This window comes from Cajanus cajan, chromosome 2, assembly GCF_000230855.2.
Source record: "Cajanus cajan strain Asha chromosome 2, NIPB_CcT2T_4, whole genome shotgun sequence".
Lineage (NCBI taxonomy): Eukaryota > Viridiplantae > Streptophyta > Magnoliopsida > Fabales > Fabaceae > Cajanus > Cajanus cajan.
The window spans coordinates 76,813,904-76,833,542 of NC_138518.1; the positions used below are offsets into that span (position 1 = coordinate 76,813,904).

The following is a 19,639-nucleotide window of genomic DNA, read 5'->3' on the forward strand; positions in this document are numbered from 1 at the left end:
GATATTCAAATTACAAAGATTGGTACTATCATTAATTTGTTTGAAATAGCTTCATAAAGATAGAGATATTCAAAATATCTCTATCTTTTAATTAAATAATTACTTTGGCACATTATTTCATATTATAAGCTAAAATTGAGAAAAAAAGTAAGAAGAAAAAATAAATTTAGTTACTCAATGAACTAAAATTAATTTACGCATATTGTTTTTTTTTTTTTTTTGTTGAGAAACTAATACAAGAGATCATATAAATTAGCCTATAAAAAAACTAAAGAAAAAATATATCTTACCAGTATTTTCTTCCCTTCAGCCTTTAAAATACCCTTATTAAATTATGATTTTTTTTCTTCTTTTGGATACATTTTATTAAATCATTGACTAATTTGAAAAATTGATGTGACTATTTAAAATTAAATTTAATAAAATTAAGCTTAAATTTGTTTATGGAGGTGGGGGCAATTTGTGAGCACAAGGCCTGGTATCCAAACAGCCCGAAAAGGCCCAGCTCGTTGGAAGAAAAAGAAAAAATGTGATGAATGAAGATTAGATTATTATTACATGTAGATAACATAATAAAGTGCGTCGGCAACTAAGAACGAAAGAAAAAAAAAAAGATGAAGCTTAAGCTGTATGTGGATCGGATGTCCCAGCCTTCCCGTGCGATTCTCATATTCTGCAAGTATTGTTATCTTTTCCGCGAAACTAACCTACCTTCTACAATTGAAATAAAACTATTTTTAATCGGAATACAGCATTGAGAACACTTTCATAACTCTGTTCTTTCGTTTTGTATTTGGACTCTGTATGCTTAGAGTAAATGGAATAGATTTTGAGGAGATCAAAGTCGATTTATCCAAACGCCAGCATTTATCTTCCGAATTCCGAGGTAACTAATTATTTGTCAATTTCATTATATTATCTCCGACCTTTAACTTAATTGGATTTTCATTCAGCGATTAACCCTTTAAGGAAAATCCCTGCTATTGTTGATGGAAGGTTTAAGCTATTTGAGAGGTACTTCAACTTTGAATTTCATGTGTTATTGGCTTGGTGCTGGTTTCATTTATTAATTCCATGCCTATGGAAATTTCTATTCTCTTATTAATGCGTGTGTTATTTTCTTCTATGCAGTCATGCTATTCTCATATATCTTGCTTCTGCATTTCCGGGAGTTGCAGACAATTGGTTAGTTAGTTAGTATTGTCCCTTTTTTCAAATTTAATTGCAATACTCTTTATGAAATCAAGATATGTGAATGAACAAAGGCAATGGAGGGTGTTGGTTTGGAGAAATTGTTAGGTGGTCTAGGACTACCATGGTCCATGGTCCCAACCAATCACTATATGATATTTAAGTTTTCCAACTTATGAGAAACTAGTTAAGGACCATATAGTTTAGGATGGCTTAATAATTTCTCGTTGGTTTGGATTATGCACGTGTTTCATTGGCTACCACCTATAGTGGATAAACTTCTCAATAAAAACTTATAGCAGAAGAAAAAAAGAAAGTAAAATGAATTAAGCTTTTTCCTTGAGTTAAAATTAACTTATGCATTTTAACTTTCATAGAAGTTGTCTCATTTAACTTCTCCAAAAATTGATTTTAACAAATGCATAAGTTAAAATTGAGGCCAATTCATTTTACATTTTTATCTTCTTAATTGTTTTCTTCTTCTATATGTGCTTAATGAGAAGTTTATCCAATGAACTTAAATGTTGCATTGTTTATTAATGTTGTACACTAGGGTTACCATACACATGTTTCTACAATAATAAGATATTATCCACTTTGAGTCTAAGCTTTCATAATTTTACTTTTGAATATCACCCAAAATTAAAGGTCTCTAATTAATGGAGACAATTGTGTATATAAATCCATAATTATCTCTAAGTACTTGTATCGCCAGTGAGACACGCTTCCTAACACTCTATGTTATTGCACACATATGTCTCTACAATGATAAAATATTTTCCACTTTGAGTCTAAGTTCTCATAGTTTTACTTTTGAACATTACCCAAAACTAAAGGCTACTTTTGGACATCACCCAAAATTAAAGGCCTAAAGACACACCTCCTAACCTCCCATGTTACCAGCCAACTCCATCATATCATATTCGTTGAATAGGTCAACTAGTCCACCGTTGGCTGTGATGCCACTTGTTGTGCGCTGAGAGCTACCACACATACATGTCTTCACAATGATAAGATATTGTCTATTTTGAACCTAAGCCTTCATGGTTTTGCTTTTAGACATCACTCGAAAGACTTTTAACCAATAGATGCAACTGTGTGTATATAAATCCATGTTCATTCTCTTGTTTGAACGGTGTTGGATTTTTACTTGCATCCCAACAATTAACAAAGCAATCTTGAGTTCTTTGGCTACTAATGTTATTTTGGTAGTTTGTATGTACAGTTGTGCGTCATACCAGAAGATTCACCTTATTTTGGTGGAAACTAAAATTATAAACAGAAAATCTATGCTTTTGTTCCTAAATTTAAAGGATAGACAGAAAGCCTTCTGCAAGATTTACTTTTGTGTATGCTAGACTGCTAGCCATTTATACTGCAGGTTTCTTTCTGTTGTGCCAATATTGAACCCTTATTTAGTGTTTACGTTGTTGCTTGCTTTTTAACCCTTTTTGTTCCATTAGGTACCCGGCTGACCTTTCCAGGAGAGCGAGAATTCACTCTCTGTTAGATTGGCATCACCTGAATTTGCGTCGTGGGGCAGGTGAAAAAGAACCCTTTTTGTAACTAATATGAAAATTAACAATATTTCATGTTTTCTTATTTATGCTGGTTGCTGGCCTCGTTTTATTAATTTCTATGTAAAGAAATCACAGAATCAGGGATTAATGTCATGTTTTGCTTGCTTGCTGGATTGGATGGCTTTATATTCTTGGACTTTTAAGGAATTTGTCTTTCCATTTGCCAAGTAGGGAAGTTGAATCGAGTTGACATAGCTAGAAGATAATGATTGAGCTTAAGAAAATATGTTCAAAGTTCTAACACCTTAATCTGGAGGATTTAATTAGTTGTAGATGGCAATATATAAGCAGTAGGCCTCTCTTTGAAGTTTCCTATCAAAGGCAAAGTAATTTGCATACATATAGTTTGTTTAATTCTGGTAATGCCATGTATTTTGGAGTTGATTTACATTATCTTCTTGAACATGCACATGTTAATGCCATGCTTTGTGTTGGATCGAGTGTTTACTACTAGGCCGAAAGCTATAGCTTATAGTCAGGGCGCAACTCTTTTTACTTAAGAACGCAGCAGTCCAAGCGCCATGATTCGATAGTGACTTGGCCCACCTAGCCTCCGCCATGAGACAATTGATGCAACCCGCAACAATCTCCCCCTCAGCAATTGCCCCGCTGGGTATCGAACTCATGACCTTGGCTCTGATACCAATTGTTATGACAATATGTAAAAGAAAGAGAAGAGAAAGAAGACGACACACAAATTACGTGGTTCAGTCAGTGTGACCTACGTCCACGGGCAGTTCAAGAGTTTCTTATTTCTGAATGAATAGAGATATCTGATACAGATGCCTTTTAGCCTTATAACAAGGATAAAATATAACAGCCTCATTACAACCCAAATAAGATTGAAATAGTAACAGACAAAATTATAAATTCAAGGCATCTCAACAATTCTCCACCTTGACTTGAATTTTCCCAAGTCACCAGTAACCAAGAACAACTCTGCTGCTTATTCTCCCCGAATGGTCTCAAGCGATGCGAACATTCACCAAGTCCAAGCTATGCTTAAACTTTTCAAAAGACAAAGGTTTAGTCAACATATCTGCTGGATTGTCTACAGTAGCTATCTTCTCTATGGAGAACAATTTTTCTTCAATTACATCTCGTATGAAATTCAATCTAACATCAATATGCTTTGACCTTTCATGATAGACTGAATTTTTTGCCAAACACAAAGCACTTTGACTATCACAATAAAGTATACGTCTCTGCACATTCAAACCTAGACTATCAATATGACCTTGCAATCATATACCTTCTTTAACCCCTTCTGTCAAGGACATGTATTCCGCTTCAGTGGTAGACAAAGCAACAGTAGGTTGAAGTGTTGCTTTCCAACTTACAGCACAACCATAAAGAGTGAAGATATAACATGTCAAAGATCTTCTCCTCACGAGATCTCCACCATAGTCAGAATCTGCATAGCCAATAAGACCACACCCAATATCATTAGAACCATAAACTAAGCAGATATTACTAGTATCTTTCAAATATCGCATAATCCACTTCACAGCCTCCCAGTGAGCCTTTCCAGGATTACTCTTAAATCTACTAACCACACTCACAGCACGAGCCAAATCTGGTCTTGTACAAACCATGACATACATTAAGCTGCCAACAGCACTAGAATAAGGAACCGTATTCATATACTCCTTTTCTTCATCAGTATTAGGAAGAGTGCTAGCATCAAGTTTAAAATGTGTTGCCAAAGGAGTCCTAACAGGCTTAGAATTCTCCATTTGAAAAGACTGCAACAACTTTTCAATGTATTTCTTCTGAGATACATAAAGTAGACCTGCATTCCTGTCTCTCCAAATCTCCATTCCTAAAATCTTCTTAGCAGCACCCAAATCCTTCATCTCAAACTCACTGCTCAACATAGCTTTAAGAGCATCAATATCAGTCTTGCTCTTAGCTGCAATTAGCATGTCATCCACATACAACAACAAATATATATAGGAACCATCTGATAGCTTCCTACTATAAACACAGTTATCAAACTCATTTTGGACAAATTTATAGGAAATCATAAAAGCATCAAACCTCTTGTACCACTGCCTCGGGCTCTGTTTTAAACCATACAAGGATTTTTTCAGCAAACACACATGGTTCTCTTTTCCGGCCTCAAGGAATCCATCTGGCTGTGACATGTAAATTTGCTCTTCTAAATTTTCATGCAAGAATGCAGTTTTCACGTCAAGCTGCTCTAACTCCATATCCAAAGCACTCACCATAGCCAACAGAACTCGAATAGTCTTATGTTTTACCACAGGCGAGAACACCTCATGGTAGTCAATTCCTTATTTCTGTGAAAAACCTTTTGTCACAAGTCTTGCCTTGAATCTGGATGGTTCAACACCAGGAATCCCTTCTTTCCTTTTTAACACCCATTTGCATCCCACTAGCTTCACACTTCTAGGTAATGGTACTAACTCCCAGGTTTGATTTTTCTTAAGTGACTGCATCTCCTCATCCATGGCAATTAGCCATTTCGATGCTTCTTTACTTTGAATCGCCTCCTTATAGGATTTAGGCTCATCAGAATCAAGATTTTCACCTACTAGCAAGGCATATGCAACAGAGTTAGTATCAACACTAGTAACATCTGCATACCTCGTAGGTTTTCTGATTTCCCTCCTTGTTCTCCTTGTTGCTATGCTTTGAGGCTCTTCTTCAACATTATTGGATTGTTCCACAAGATTCAAATTTTCTTTATTTGAACCTTCAACCTCAAACTCCACCTTCTGATGAACTCCTTTATTTGTACTTTTATTTCCTGCAAGATTTTCAACTTCCTCTTTCTGGCCAAACATAGCAGAAATAGTAACGCCAGTGCAGCTGTTGTTCGTTCTAGTGCAACTGTCTCTGGTGAGAGTTCAGATGAAGGAGATGGCGGAGATGTTTTGACTGTTAGTACTACTAGTTTTGCTGATACATGGGTCATGGATACCGGAGCTTCTTATCACATGACTTTTAACAGGAAGCTGTTCAATTCATTTAAAGAATGGAATGGTAGTGTAAAGTTAGGTGATGATGAAGAGCTTGGAGTAAAAGGTAGTGGTGCTGTACAGATAAAAATGTATGATGGCATGGTCAGAACATTTGATGCTTGGTATGTTCCTGGCTTACGGAAGAACCTGATTTCTATTGGTACCTTAGATAAACAAGGATACAGTTTTTCAGGAAATGATGGACAGATTACAGTTTCTAAAGGTGCTCTGGTTGTTATGAAAGGAAAGTTACAACATGGAATTTATGTTATGCTTGGCAATTCCTTTCAGGGAACGGTGTCTATATCTCATTCCTTAGAGCAACATGTTGATAACACAAAATTATGGCATTGTAGGTTGGGACATATGAGTGAGCGTGGACTTGCAGTGTTGAGTAAACAAGGACTGTTAGGTGGAGCGGTGACAGGGAAATTGAATTTCTGTGAATCTTGTGTTATGGGTAAACAACGCAGGCTCTGATATTGTGGTGTTCAGGCGGCGTGTCCCGTAGAGTTAACGGCGGTACAAGATGGTGACGGATTATCGCTTGAGGGGAGGAGGTCACCAGACATGTGGTCCTTGGTCTGAGGGGAGGTTTGTTGGGATTCATCCCAAGTCCCACATCTGTAAAATGAAGGAACATTGGCTAGTTTATAAGGGTGTCCACCATTCCATATAGTATGAGGCCTTTTGGGAAGGAGCTCAAAAATAAAACCGTGCGGGCCTAGCCCAAAACGGACAATATCATACTATGGTGGAGCAACAGGTGGACTATCGGGCCTAACACTTTGCATTAATTGCCGCTAATTAATTTCCTTTGACCATGTGTGAAGATACTGTTTTTCTTTTGCATGCAAAATTTTTGGCGCTTCCTCTCTTTTAATGACATAATCTTCTTGATTTTGTTCCAGCCACATTTGTTTTAAATACTGTTCTAGCTCCACTATTGGGCCTACCACAAAACCAACAAGCAGCTGCTGAAGCTGAGAAAATTCTGGTTTCATCTTTGTCAACAATAGAGAACATTTGGCTTAAGGGGGACGGACAGTACTTGCTTGGTGGTTTGCGACCATCCATAGCAGATCTCAGTCTGGTTTGTGAAATTATGCAGTTAGAGGTAAATGGAGAAGTTCATCTAACATAACAACTATCGTTAATTATTTCATGACTTGTGGGAACGCGGATGGTTTAATTTTTTCATTAGTTTTTTTTTTCTTGCGAGTTTTAAGAAAATAAATTGTAGACAGCTTTCTGGTTCAGTTTGTGTTGTATGATTGAAAACTGTTTGCCTAGAAATGTGACATGCTGGACAGAATGCTGATCCTCTCCTCATTGGAAATCGCGATAGTGACTTGTTTTTCTGGTTGCAGCTTTTAGATGGGAAGGACCGTGATCGTATTTTGGGCCCGCACAAGAAAGTTCAGCAGTGGATTGAGAGCACAAGAAATGCAACAAGGCCTCATTTTGATGAAGTTCACAATGTCCTCTATAAGCTCAAAACCAAGCTTTCAGAGCAGAAGTCTAGAACCCCGCTATCTTCAAAGATGTGACCAAACAACCATGCCTGTAACAACATTATGTGATATATATATGTTGGTTACAATTATCAGGCTTGAAACATCAAAGATGAAGTTTTTGTCTGTACTGAGACCCCTTAATCTAAGTTGGTCAGGTAATAAATGTGATTTGCCATTTGAAGATACAATCGTGTCCTCCTAAGTGCAGACTTCACGTCATGTATGTTAGTCAGACTGTCCTATAAATTTGCCTTCCAAAATATTTTTGAGGAGTCGGATAATTGCTGTATTATAGTGCTATTTGAATTCTTAAAGAAAAGAAGAAAAGAATAGTGCTATTGAATTGTTAATATTATAATTTCGTGTGCATTACCCTATGACGTGGGAACGCTTCCTTCTACCTCCCACCCAAAATGTGATTGAAATAAATCCAACTTAGTATATTAAATTAGAGTTTACTTTATTGAACTCAATCCTTTTAAACAAAACCTTCCCCGTTTAAATTTTGTGATGGAAAACACGATTAGAAAGAAAAAATTTACTAAAAATAGTTAGTCTAATTTTTAACAAAAATTAGTTATTAATAAAATTAGTAAATATTTTGTACCAAATATATCATGGTTATATAAAAAAAAAACATATTAGAGTTCACTTTCGAAAGAGTAATTATATTTTTAAATTTTTTTATATAAATTTTTCATTGATAAAATTTCTTAGTTTTCTTAATTTATCTCCTTTTAAATTTTATATTTAAATCATTTTGGCTTAATTATGCATATATTATTTATAGGTATAAATATTTTTCTATAAATGTAATTTTTTGATTTCCTTGAACTAATTATGAATTTTTTGGATAATAAATGTCTTAATTTATATTTTTACATATTTTGCTTGAATTTAAAAAAATGCTTGCGTAGTGCAATAGAACATAAATTAATTTAGAATACACAAGTTGTCAAGTTAAATTTTTTAATTTTTATAATACTTATTTTAAAAGTTACACTTGAAATAATTTTTGATTGGATTATGAAAATTAAACTGAAAAGATTATCGATACTATATACAAATTTCGGACAAGCAGCTTTCAATGCTGTGTTTTCACCGGTTAAATCCCTCGCCACAAATCCGAAACTAAATGAACGTTTTTCCCCTTGACTGTTCTGTATCAATTGCAAATTTTCTACCCAATTAGGGTTTCATCGGAAAATTTTGCGGTAAGTACTTTGAGCAAAAAAAAAAAATCAAATAATTTTTTTCATAAACTTAAATTAATTTATATACATAAATTAGTTTTAGATTTTTTTTTTCATATTCATGGAGTGCACATGTTTATTCATGTTCCTATTAATCCAAAAGACACATTAACAAGTTAGTAATGAAAATTTTAAGTTATCTAGGACTACCGTGTCTATAATTCTAACTAACTATTATATGATAACATATATTTAAGTTTTTTAATTTAAAAAAAATAATGATTACATTACATTTGATTATATGATTAACGGCCACGTGATGAGGACTATCCAGTAATTAGTCGTTAGTAATAGAATTGAGCTGCATTGGTAACGTATGCTTACCTTTTCATTTTAGCGTCTATGCATGGAAAATGGAAAAACCTGTCCAACACACGGTGAGTCTTGTTTTTATTCCTGAGGGAAAAAAGGCAAGTTCCTTATTGCTATTCCATAGATATATTAGTTTAAGGATATATATATATATATATATATATATATATATATATATATATATATATATATATATATATATATATATATAAAGTGATTGTTATACTATTTTGGTAAGGCACAGCAACCGATATAGGTAGATAAGTATACTAAAGTCAAAGTGGTGCTTTGTAAGCGATGATGGGGAAACTGAAGGTGTATGCTGATCGAATGTCCCAGCCTTCTCGTGCAGTTCTCATATTCTGCAGGTACTTATTTCTTCATGCTTCTCATAAACCATAACGATGATGAACCAAACTCTGCTTCTTCTGTGTGGTAAAAAGGTTTAACGGAATTGACTTTGAGGAGATCAAAGTAGACATTTCCAAACGCCACCACCTCTCTCCTGAATTCAGAGGTATCTATCTATTCATCTAGTTTAGGATGAAAAACAAGCATATGCACCTTCTTCTAAGTATTCACTTGACAAAGTAACATAATTATAGATTGTAGTGTTTTGTCATGCCATTTACTATGTAGTTGATGGAAAATTTAATAGTTAGTATCCGTTTAAGTTCATTTCAAGGAGTATGAATAGTTCCCAAAATCTGGTGCGTTTGTTTTGCATAGAATAGTGACTGGTGAAAATTTTGTGGTCTGTTCTGCTGTTGACCTAAAATGTACTTTTATTGCAGAAGTAAACCCTTTGCAGAAAGTTCCGGCAATTGTTCATGGAAGCTTCAATCTCTCCGAGAGGTAATTATTGATGAGGGTTAAACCCACCTATATTGCACTTGTCACCGGAGAGGAAAGTGTTGGAGACCCGCATCCACTAATAATATGACTAAAGTACTTTATGTAAATGAAAGACAATTATTAATTTACAAGTCAGTTTCAAACTCATATTTTAAGATTGTATCAAAGCTTTTTTTTTTTTTTCTAATGATAATTATTGCCATAGGATGATTTATACATGTAGAGTGGTATTAGAAACGATCACTGTGAATGTCCGTTTTGTGCTTTACTGTGGGCTATGTGCATCATGGCTTAGGAAAGTGAACAAACCATGTTGTGCACTGTGCAATTTCTGGTGGATTAATGAGTTTATCCTTCTTTTTAATGCTTATGTAAATGGGGTAGAATGATTAAATGATGTTTTTGCTTTTAAATCATATCTCTTCTGTTCTGTCACCTGTACTTTTTTAATCTCTGTAAATCCTGTATACTTTTCTAGTTTCTGTAAATCCTGTGATGTTTAAATTTTGAATTTCCCTGAATCGGAATATTTTTGCCCTTTGATTTTATTATACGTTCTAAATAAACCTCGTTTTCTTTTTGCAGCCATGCAATCCTTGTCTATTTAGCTTCTGCTTTTCCTGGAATTGCTGACCATTGGTTAGTAGAACCTCTTTTTTAGTTCTTTTGCTTCTGAAATCCTGAACTAGTTGGTCTTTTTAAAAAAAATACTTGTTGTATAAATATCAGAGTAGGGCTGTTTCACGACACATTAGTTGAACATGATTTAGAAGGGCCTTAATCATGACCAAGGTTTATTGTCAATTTCTAATGCTCCTGTTCCTGACTTTTGGATGTTTATTTGAAAATACATATTAGGATGAAATGGAATAAAATAAATAACTTAAAAAAAAAAAGGCGTAATGCATTGATTCTAAATCCAATTTTATGCTGCTTGGAAATGCATTTTCCACAATCTAAAATTCCTAGTTGCCATTCATTTGTGGATTTTGCATCCAGAATTTATAATTATTTAGTTTAATTACGACAGCTTTCCCTTTTGATGTATCAGGTATCCAAGTGATATTTTCAGGAGAGCCAAAATTAACTTAGTACTGGATTGGCATCACTCTAATTTACGACATGGAGCAGGTGCTGTACACGACTATATCCATACATTCAACTCCTTTGAGTAATGTGATTTGCTGTGAACAGTTGAGTTTGTTCTATAGAAACTTGTGCACTACTTAAGCTTGTAACATATAGCTACTGACTACTAACTACCAAAAGAAAATTCAATCATACAGTCGTTGTCTTCTGCATACTTGGTAGTTAGCATGAGCATTGTAGTTTGTTGTATGTATACTTGAGTGGAAACTCGAAATTGGCAATATCTTTAATAATTTTTTATATGGATCAAACTGGGATTAAATATTTGCTCACTTGTATTAAGTAAACTAAATTAGTATCTGGCTGTTATGCAACTATGAATATATTCAATTATTCATATTCTACCGATTTTACTTTAAAAGCAACATCTGTTAAAAGAATATATTTTACCATTGCTGCTAGTCATATGTTAAATCATATGTTTTAGCCGAGACCATCTTTGTTTTCTCGTATTGTTTATAGAACGAGCTCGTCTATTGTAAACTATGACTAACCGGCAGAAGCACACCACCTTTTTGCAGTGAACTATGTTCTAGATACTGTACTAGGACCTGCAACTGGCCGTCCACTTAATCCAAAAGCAGCTTCTGAAGCAGAGAAAGTTCTATTGTCTTCTTTAACAAAACTAGAGTATATATGGCTCAATGGAGAGGGATGCTTCCTGCTTGGTGGCTCTCAGCCATCTATAGCAGATCTCAGCATGGTTTGTGAACTCATGCAACTTGAGGTAACTAAATGTGACTTAATAATTATTGATGCCGCATCCGACTAAATTGGCTCAATATCTTGAAATCTTCCGTTGAGTTAGAATGGTGATTGGTGGTATAATTGCTTTTTACATGAATTTGTAAAATTAAACTGCGAATAAACTTAGGTTTTGGACGAGAAGGATCGAAGTAGGATATTATCTCCATACAAGAAAGTTCTTCAGTGGATTGAGGATACAAGAACTGCAACAAACCCATACTTTGAAGAAGTGCATAATATCCTTTATAGAGCTAAAAAGAAATTTGAACAGCAGCGTTCAAGGGCAGCTGAAACTGAGAATGAGCCTAGCAACAAGATGGATGGCCATTCAAAGATGTGAAAGCCATGACTTCAACTTTGTGGCAAGACTGACAACTTAATCAACAGCTTTGAGCCTTGGGTTTCTGGCTGGTCTTTGTTGGCTTGAATTGCTCTGTACATCTTCCTATAAAGACATGAATTCTAGATCATCATTTTCAAGTGTTGAGTAATTCGCACACCCATAAGTAGATTTTGCCAGTGAAGTATTGTGGTTGTAACATGGCAACTGCGTATTCTCTTTCTATCTCCACTCTTAACCATATGAGCCAATAATTGCGTGTGTTCATTTTGTAAATAGTGTTGGTTCTTTGTACTTGGTGGTCTATAATTCTCATTTAAAATAAAGAAATAAAACTACTTAATTTTCTTGTGTCGAACATTTAATCAGTCTAAACTTTTGAAATGATATGTCCTTTTGCATGTGGCAGTTGAGATCGGGACGTGATATTGAGGAACACCAGAAACTGATACATATTTACAGTTATACACATAAAATTCTTGCGTCGTGTTAGTATCTAAAGGACTTAACGTGGTTTTAGTCCTTAACGTGTTTTTAATCCTCTAAAATTATCACTACTATCATACGTATCTACATTATATTGTCATTACGTGTTGAAAAACACCATGTTAATTCCTGTAAATTTTTCGGGTGCAATTGCTTGAAGGATTTTCATTTTGTACATTATTCCAACATAAGAGACAATTTTTTACATGCAAAACATCATCATGCAAGCCAAATTTACAACTTCATGGTCATCTGACAAGTGACAACTGTTCAAGGTTATTGATTTCTAGTAACAGACAACTAAACAAGTCACCACCTACTAGCAACACATAATAGCAAACATAAGACCCTGAATCTGAATTCTTCTGCACCATATTTCACATCACTCAATGCTTATGCCCCTTATCTCGAGGCTGTCCAGTTTCTTGGGTCTCCTATAATATTTCAACAATAGAGAACAGCAGACAACACTGACAGAAGAGGCAGCCATGGCAGCCCCTGCAACCCATGGTGGCAACCGGAATCCTGTTGAAGGAAAAAGAGCTCCAGCAGCAATTGGAATGCCAAAAAGATTATAGCCCAAAGCCCATATGTAGTTGAGGCGGATACGGGAAAACGTCTTTCTGGACAGATCAATGGCAGTTATGACATCCTCCAAGTTGCTCTTCATCAGGACAATATCAGCAGCCTCAATGGCAATGTCTGTACCTGCACCAATTGCCATTCCTACATCTGCTGCCACAAGTGCTGGTGAATCATTGATACCATCCCCCACCATTGCCACCTTGTACCCTGATGCCTAAACAAGAAGAGGGAACTTGATATGTTAACCACGGGTAATATATTTTATAGATGTATAAAACTATGAGTCTAATTTGTACACACTTTCAATTTAAATTTAGACATCTAATATGACTTTAGCTTATTGCCAGATTGTGTTAATGAATAGAAGACTTGGTAAAATAGTGCAATCTTATTAGATGTTTGTGTAAATAAGTTTTATGAAAAGAATGTATATAAATTAAACTCTAAAACTATTCGGACAAAACTTACATGTAGTACTTGTTGGTGCTGATATTCAATCAAAATTTAAGTTTTATCTTGCTATTAAGCGTAATGATTCCATTAAATGTCAATGTGTAATATTAAAATTAAAATTCAATTATGATAGAAGAATAACAATTGGTAGTGATACCATATCTAAATTTTGTCCAAACTATTCATGTGTCTTTAGCCTAAACTTTGGAATTATTGGTTTATGCAGTCTTAGGATTCATGATGATTGATTTGAATTTGGTGAAGTAGTAAAAGAAAATATGCCGTCCAATCTTCATTCAATGGCCAAGATTGAGCCACAACGGTTATTTCTTTTCCTTTAAATTAAAAGTTGAATTAGAGCATAAGATAGTCGTACACGTGCATTCATGTGTTTAAGCTTAAAGTATTATTCTAAATGATGTACCTGCAAGTCCTTCACTTGCTCTGCCTTCTGCTCTGGTTTGGCCTCAGCAATAACAGTTTCAATTCCAACTTCCCTTGCTATAGATTTGGCAGTACCCCAGTTGTCCCCAGTCACCATGATGCTCCTAATTTTCATAGACTTGAGAATGGAAATGACTTCTTGAGCCGCTGGTTTCAATGGATCAGACACTGCTAAAACCCCAACTACTTCCCTATTTATAGACACTATAATTCCAGTTTGAGCCATTGCTTCCGCTTCCGCAAGCATCTCTTCAGCATCAATAGGAAGTGCAACATCGTGGTCGGCCAACAAGGTCTTGTTACCCACAAGTATTTCCTTGTTTCTAACCATGGCCTTAACTCCGTGTCCAGCAATGGACACAAAATCCCGTGCCTCTGGCCAAATGGGGTTCTCTTCATCTCTCAGTTTTTTGGCATATTCAACAATAGCCTTAGCCAGTGGATGCTCACTATTCACCTGACATAACAACCAATTATACATCGTAAAATTATTCGCATTTATTCATGAACCAGCATGTGAAACTCTAAAATTAATAGAAGGCCTACCTCAGTTGCAGCCACAAGTTCATAGAATTCCCGCAGTACCATATTTGTCAACAATTTTGTATTTACTACCACAGGCTTCCCGATAGTGAGAGTACCTGTCTTGTCAAACACAATGCAGTTCACCTGCAACACAAACCATAAATAGATTCAAATGTTTTGTATATATGCCTAAACTTTTCTAACATGATCACAAAGTCCAACCCCGTGTGAATATGTTAAGTTGTTCCTATGCTAATAAAAGGGTCAGAATATAAGCTAGTTCATGTTACTTTCACCAACATTTACAAAGAAGATCCTGAATTTAAGGACCTATAGTTTAATATCAAATGCTAACCTTATGTGCATTTTCTAATGCTTGACCTCCTTTGATAAGTATTCCCTGAGATGCACCTACTCCGGTGCCAACCATAACAGCAGTTGGTGTTGCTAAACCTAAAGCACACGGACAGGCTATGACCATGACAGAAATCCCAAACTGCAAAGCAAGCTCAAAGCTATCCATGGAAGATGGTATCCAAGACTTGGGGTAAGCATGAAATCTTCCAGCTAAAAACCATGCAAGCCAAGTTGAAAATGAGATTAAAATAACCTGCACAAAGAATTGAAACCCCTTTAAAGTAAGTACTAGATAAACAGAATGAAGTCCAGAAGGCATGAATCAAATAAACAAATAATTTTAAAAAAAATCATATCATATATAATATAATTACCAGAGGCACAAAGTATTTGGAAATACGGTCAGCAAACTTCTGCACTGGAGCCTTGGCCAACTGTGCTGACTCAACAAGTCGAACAATCTGAGAAAGAGCACTCTCTGATCCAACCCATGTAGCCTTAACATGCAACACTCCATTCTCATTCAAAGTTCCTCCAATAACAGTGTCTCCTTTCCTCTTAGCCACAGGACGTGCCTCACCTGTTATCATGCTCTCATTCACATGACTCTGACCCCAAATAACGAAGCCATCCGAAGCCACTTTCGCACCAGGAATAATTTTAATCACATCATTCTTCTGAATCAACCTGCTATCAATTTCCTCCTCACCAACAACATTTCCTTCACTGTCCAGGCTCAACAATATAGCCGTGTCAGGTGTCAAGTTCATGAGCTTGGCAATTGCATTGGACGTCTTCCCCTTGGCCAAAACCTCAAGGTACTTCCCTAGCAAAATAAACGAAATAAGCATAGCACTAGTCTCAAAGAAATCAGTACCCTCAAAACTATGAGATGTAGCAGCTCTCAGCACAGAATACACCGAGTAAAAATATGCTGCATTTGTCCCCAAGGCAATCAAAACATCCATGTTGGGAGATCCAAGGCGTAATGCTTTGTAAGCACCAGAGTAAAACCTCTTCCCTATAATGAACTGCACTGGGGTGGCAAGCACCCATCTTATAACCTCCCCAATAGTAAGCATGTTCACAACTTTGTTATCTAGCCCATGCTTAATTCCAGGGATATACATAAACACCATAGAGGTTAGAAACACAGGAATAGTGAAAACCAAACTCCACAAGAATGATCTGTAGTACTGCTTGATTTCCTCCTTCCTATGATTATTCCTTCCACCTCCTTCTTCAGGGAAAATCTTAGCCTTGAAACGCCTCGACCCGGTTTCTTGAATCACGTTAATGAAATTTCTGGGGCCTGTTAAGTCTGGTTTATAAGAAAGAGACACTTTGTTCAACTCAGGGTGTGTTTCTACACCTTGGACACCAGGGAGAGCCTGAAGAGAGTTTTCAATGAGCCTCATGGAACGACCTGTTCTTATGCCCTCAACTTGAAGGTCTATTCTGTTCATGTCTTCACTTGTGCTTATAAGTGTGGCTTGGAAGCCCGTGTGTTCTACAGCTTCCAAGATTTGGTTGTAGGTGACAACGTTGGGAGTGTAGTGAACTTCTGCTTCCTCAGTTGCGAGAGCCACTTGGGCTTTCAGCACTCCTTGGATTGATTGTAGAGCGGATTCAACGGTGGAGGAACACGACGTGCACGTCATGCCTTGGATACGTATGCGGCATACCTGAACAGATGTCTCGTTATCATCTTTCATTAATGTGGCTTCGAATCCCGCGTCTTCAATGGCTTCGCGAATGCTCTCTTCCTAGTAAATAAAACCGTCATCGAGACATTACTGAATTATTCTACCAGGTTCTACCAAACGTTTGTGAGAATCTAATTACGGTCAAGGGAAACTATGAGTACGAAAAGAAGCTCAGTGTCTATATCAGTTAAAAATTAAGAGAAGCCATGCAAGGTGACAACAAGTGTAATTAACACGTTCAGGATTCATGCATGCGACAAATATACTAATGATATATTATTACCACCCAATTTTAACAAACACTTAAAACTCCTTGTTTCTCTCTGTTAAGTCAGGTTTATAACAAATTAAGAGACACTTTGTTCAACTCGATCGGTGTGTTTCTACACCTTGCAAACAGTACCAACGGCAAGTGTTAAGTGTTTGTTAAAATTGTTAATATTAATTCAACTAATGATATCAAGGAATGTTATGGTTGCCTGGAGTTACTGTTTTTATTAATAATAATATCATAATTATTTTTAAAAAAAATATTAATGTTTCGCACTAATATCATATCATCTAGAAAAAAAAAATCAAAGATTTACCGGTGAATTGTTAGATATTGTTGACTTTCTTTGATCAACATAATCACTCCTAAAGAATTGATGGGCTTATTATCAATTAATATATTTATATTTTATCAACATCTATTTTTAGAGTGTTGTTATGTTACGTACTAAGAAAAATATAAGGGCTTTAATACATTATTTTTAGTTCAATAATTGAATGAGTTTTGACATAAGAGAGAGTTTCTCGATGATAATATTCAAACTTCATAAGTTTTCCAAGGTATCATAAAATTTCTCCTACTTTTGTTTGAATTAAACAGACCTCCAAAATTCATCAAGTGGATTGATTTTACTTGTGAACAAAACCAAGATATAGTTATTTTTTTTCAATTATAATTTAAGTTTCATTTCAGTAATTCACATGATAAAAATAAGTATTAAAATATTACATAAAATTGATGTGAAACTTTAATTTTGACTAGAAAATAATATTAAAAATACTTAAAAAATTATATTTAAGCTTTATCTTTTTCTGAGCACAACCGTTCCTCACATAAAATAAGATATGGTTGCTTAAACTTAAATGTTGAGTTATGGTTGTGACATATTATGCAGCGGGTGCTTAAAGGATGACTTGAGACTTTTTTTAATCAAGTTGCTCAACTTGATTAGTTGAGTAGAGTATACTAAAACCAATGCTAAGAAACTTCTGATGAATCTTATCTAACCACAAGGTTCCCGAACACATGATAAGTTGATAACCCTCTATTTCTTACATTAATATATTAGTAAATGTAAAAATAATTCCAACAAATTTATGAAAGAAACTTCAAGTAGATTTATCGAGATATAAAGATTTTATGCGTGTTGGGTTTAACCTGCTTGACGTATAAAAGTAGTTTCTGCACTATTTTAACCAACTTGATGTGAAACTATTGAATATTGATATACATACGTTTTTAACATAAAAAGCAAACAAACGCTTAAAGAGAGGAGTTCTAACGTTCTAACAAAATGTGAGAAAATACATTATTATTGTTCAACGGTGAAAACCAATAACATATTGAATAAAAATCAATAATCAAGGAGTTTAACATTGAAGAATATAATGAGAAAAAAATAATGTCGATGATGATGAAAAATGACGAAAAGGACATAAAAAATGAGAGGGAGAGATGATGAAGGAGAATAAATCTGGGTCATATAACCATATATATTCAAGATAGTTAAAATTATTATATTAACGATTCATTTTAAGAGAAAACATAAAAAGAAAAAGACATGATGATTGAAGATGAGTGTGAAATGGGTTGGTAAAAAAAAAACTCACATTAACAAAGGAAGGGTAGAAGAGAACTTGTGCACGGTTGTTGAGAACATCAACGACGGCTTGGCGGATTCCGGGAAGGCGCTTGACGGCTTTCTCGACGGAGGCGGCACAGGCGGAGCAAGTCATTCCGGTGACCGAGAAAAGTGCTTTGGACGATACGTTGCTGCTTCCTTCTTCTTCCGTCACGCCCTTTGGGTATCGAGGCATGGACGGGTAGTGAGGTCTCGGCCCCTCACTGTTACGTAAACATGCTAACGCTAAAAACTTGGTCGCCATTGCCAACCCAAAACCCTAACTAACTTCTCTTCCTCTCTCACCCTTTTATGCTTCCATTTTAGGTTTCATAATATATCCTCCATTCAACCTTTCATTTTAATATAATATTCATATAATTGGACTCATTTCATGTAGACTTCATTTAAAATATGACGGACGGAATCTGTTATTCCATTCCAGTATCTTCTTCCTCATCTCTATTCATATATATATATATATATATGGGATTTGGATCTTTGAAATAAATATCAAACATTAATTTTAAAAATCAAGGGATGAGATCTATGCAGTTTCACTACTAGACTGTAGAGGATCGCAATAGAAATATGTATTGACAATTGACCAATAGCATGTTTAATCATTCTTTTAAATTTTAAGTTTGATTAACGTTGGTGAAAAGAATGATGGTAATTAAAATAAGAGTGATTAGATTTGACTTTTGTTTAATGTTTGTTACATACGCATGGCAAGAAAATGAAACAAAAAAGTTATTAAACCGGATGGACACTGATTTACGTAAGACTTCTACTCGCAAATATATATCATTTTTTTTTTTTAATTTTGAAAACATCCAAGGTTGTCGGTGGGTCCTATATGCTTACTAATGATTCACTTCAAAAATTGTTTTATTTTATATTTAATTATTGAATCATCATCTTATTATTTTTTTTAGTAATTTACAATGATGAAATAGTAAAAAAAATGATACATTGACTTTGTTTGAGCTGGTGAAAACATCTAGATATCGAGTTATTGTAAACACCAAAATAATATGAGCCGATAAATATTAATAATAAACGGATTATCGCCTTGGTATATTTTTACAACTTCTATATTGTTTTTTTATTTTATTCTTTATAATTATATGCAAAAACTGCTCAAACTTTTTTGATTATTTATCGTTGACTATTATTTAACCTAATTAATTAATTAGTTTTAAATTACATGGATATATATATATATATATATATATATATATAAGTGTGGTGGTAGAA

At 34.9% G+C, this 19,639-nt stretch overlaps 3 protein-coding genes across 3 annotated transcripts; 2 read left to right on the forward strand and 1 right to left on the reverse strand.

Annotated features, from left to right (window-relative positions):
- The first annotated feature begins 519 nt into the window (after positions 1-519).
- On the forward strand, positions 520-7,633 carry LOC109800973 (glutathione S-transferase T1). The gene is made up of 7 exons (XM_020361915.3): positions 520-679; positions 813-886; positions 954-1,014; positions 1,132-1,185; positions 2,655-2,734; positions 6,670-6,875; positions 7,129-7,633. The coding sequence occupies exons 1-7, from the start codon at positions 615-617 to the stop codon at positions 7,306-7,308; spliced, it is 720 nt and encodes a 239-aa protein (XP_020217504.1). The 5' UTR covers positions 520-614; the 3' UTR covers positions 7,309-7,633.
- Positions 7,634-9,078: 1,445 nt separating this feature from the next.
- On the forward strand, positions 9,079-12,291 carry LOC109801088 (glutathione S-transferase T1). Its single transcript, XM_020362074.2, has 7 exons — positions 9,079-9,208; positions 9,284-9,357; positions 9,635-9,695; positions 10,281-10,334; positions 10,747-10,826; positions 11,366-11,571; positions 11,719-12,291. Exons 1-7 carry the CDS (start codon positions 9,138-9,140, stop codon positions 11,929-11,931), a joined length of 759 nt encoding a protein of 252 aa, XP_020217663.1. The 5' UTR covers positions 9,079-9,137; the 3' UTR covers positions 11,932-12,291.
- Positions 12,292-12,524: 233 nt separating this feature from the next.
- LOC109801126 (putative copper-transporting ATPase HMA5) lies at positions 12,525-18,928 on the reverse strand. Its single transcript, XM_020362125.3, has 6 exons — positions 18,369-18,928; positions 15,156-16,547; positions 14,780-15,034; positions 14,446-14,568; positions 13,880-14,356; positions 12,525-13,216 (listed from the first exon to the last, which is right to left on the reverse strand). The coding sequence occupies exons 1-6, from the start codon at positions 18,642-18,644 to the stop codon at positions 12,800-12,802; spliced, it is 2,940 nt and encodes a 979-aa protein (XP_020217714.1). The 5' UTR covers positions 18,645-18,928; the 3' UTR covers positions 12,525-12,799.
- Between the last annotated feature and the right edge of the window lie 711 nt (positions 18,929-19,639).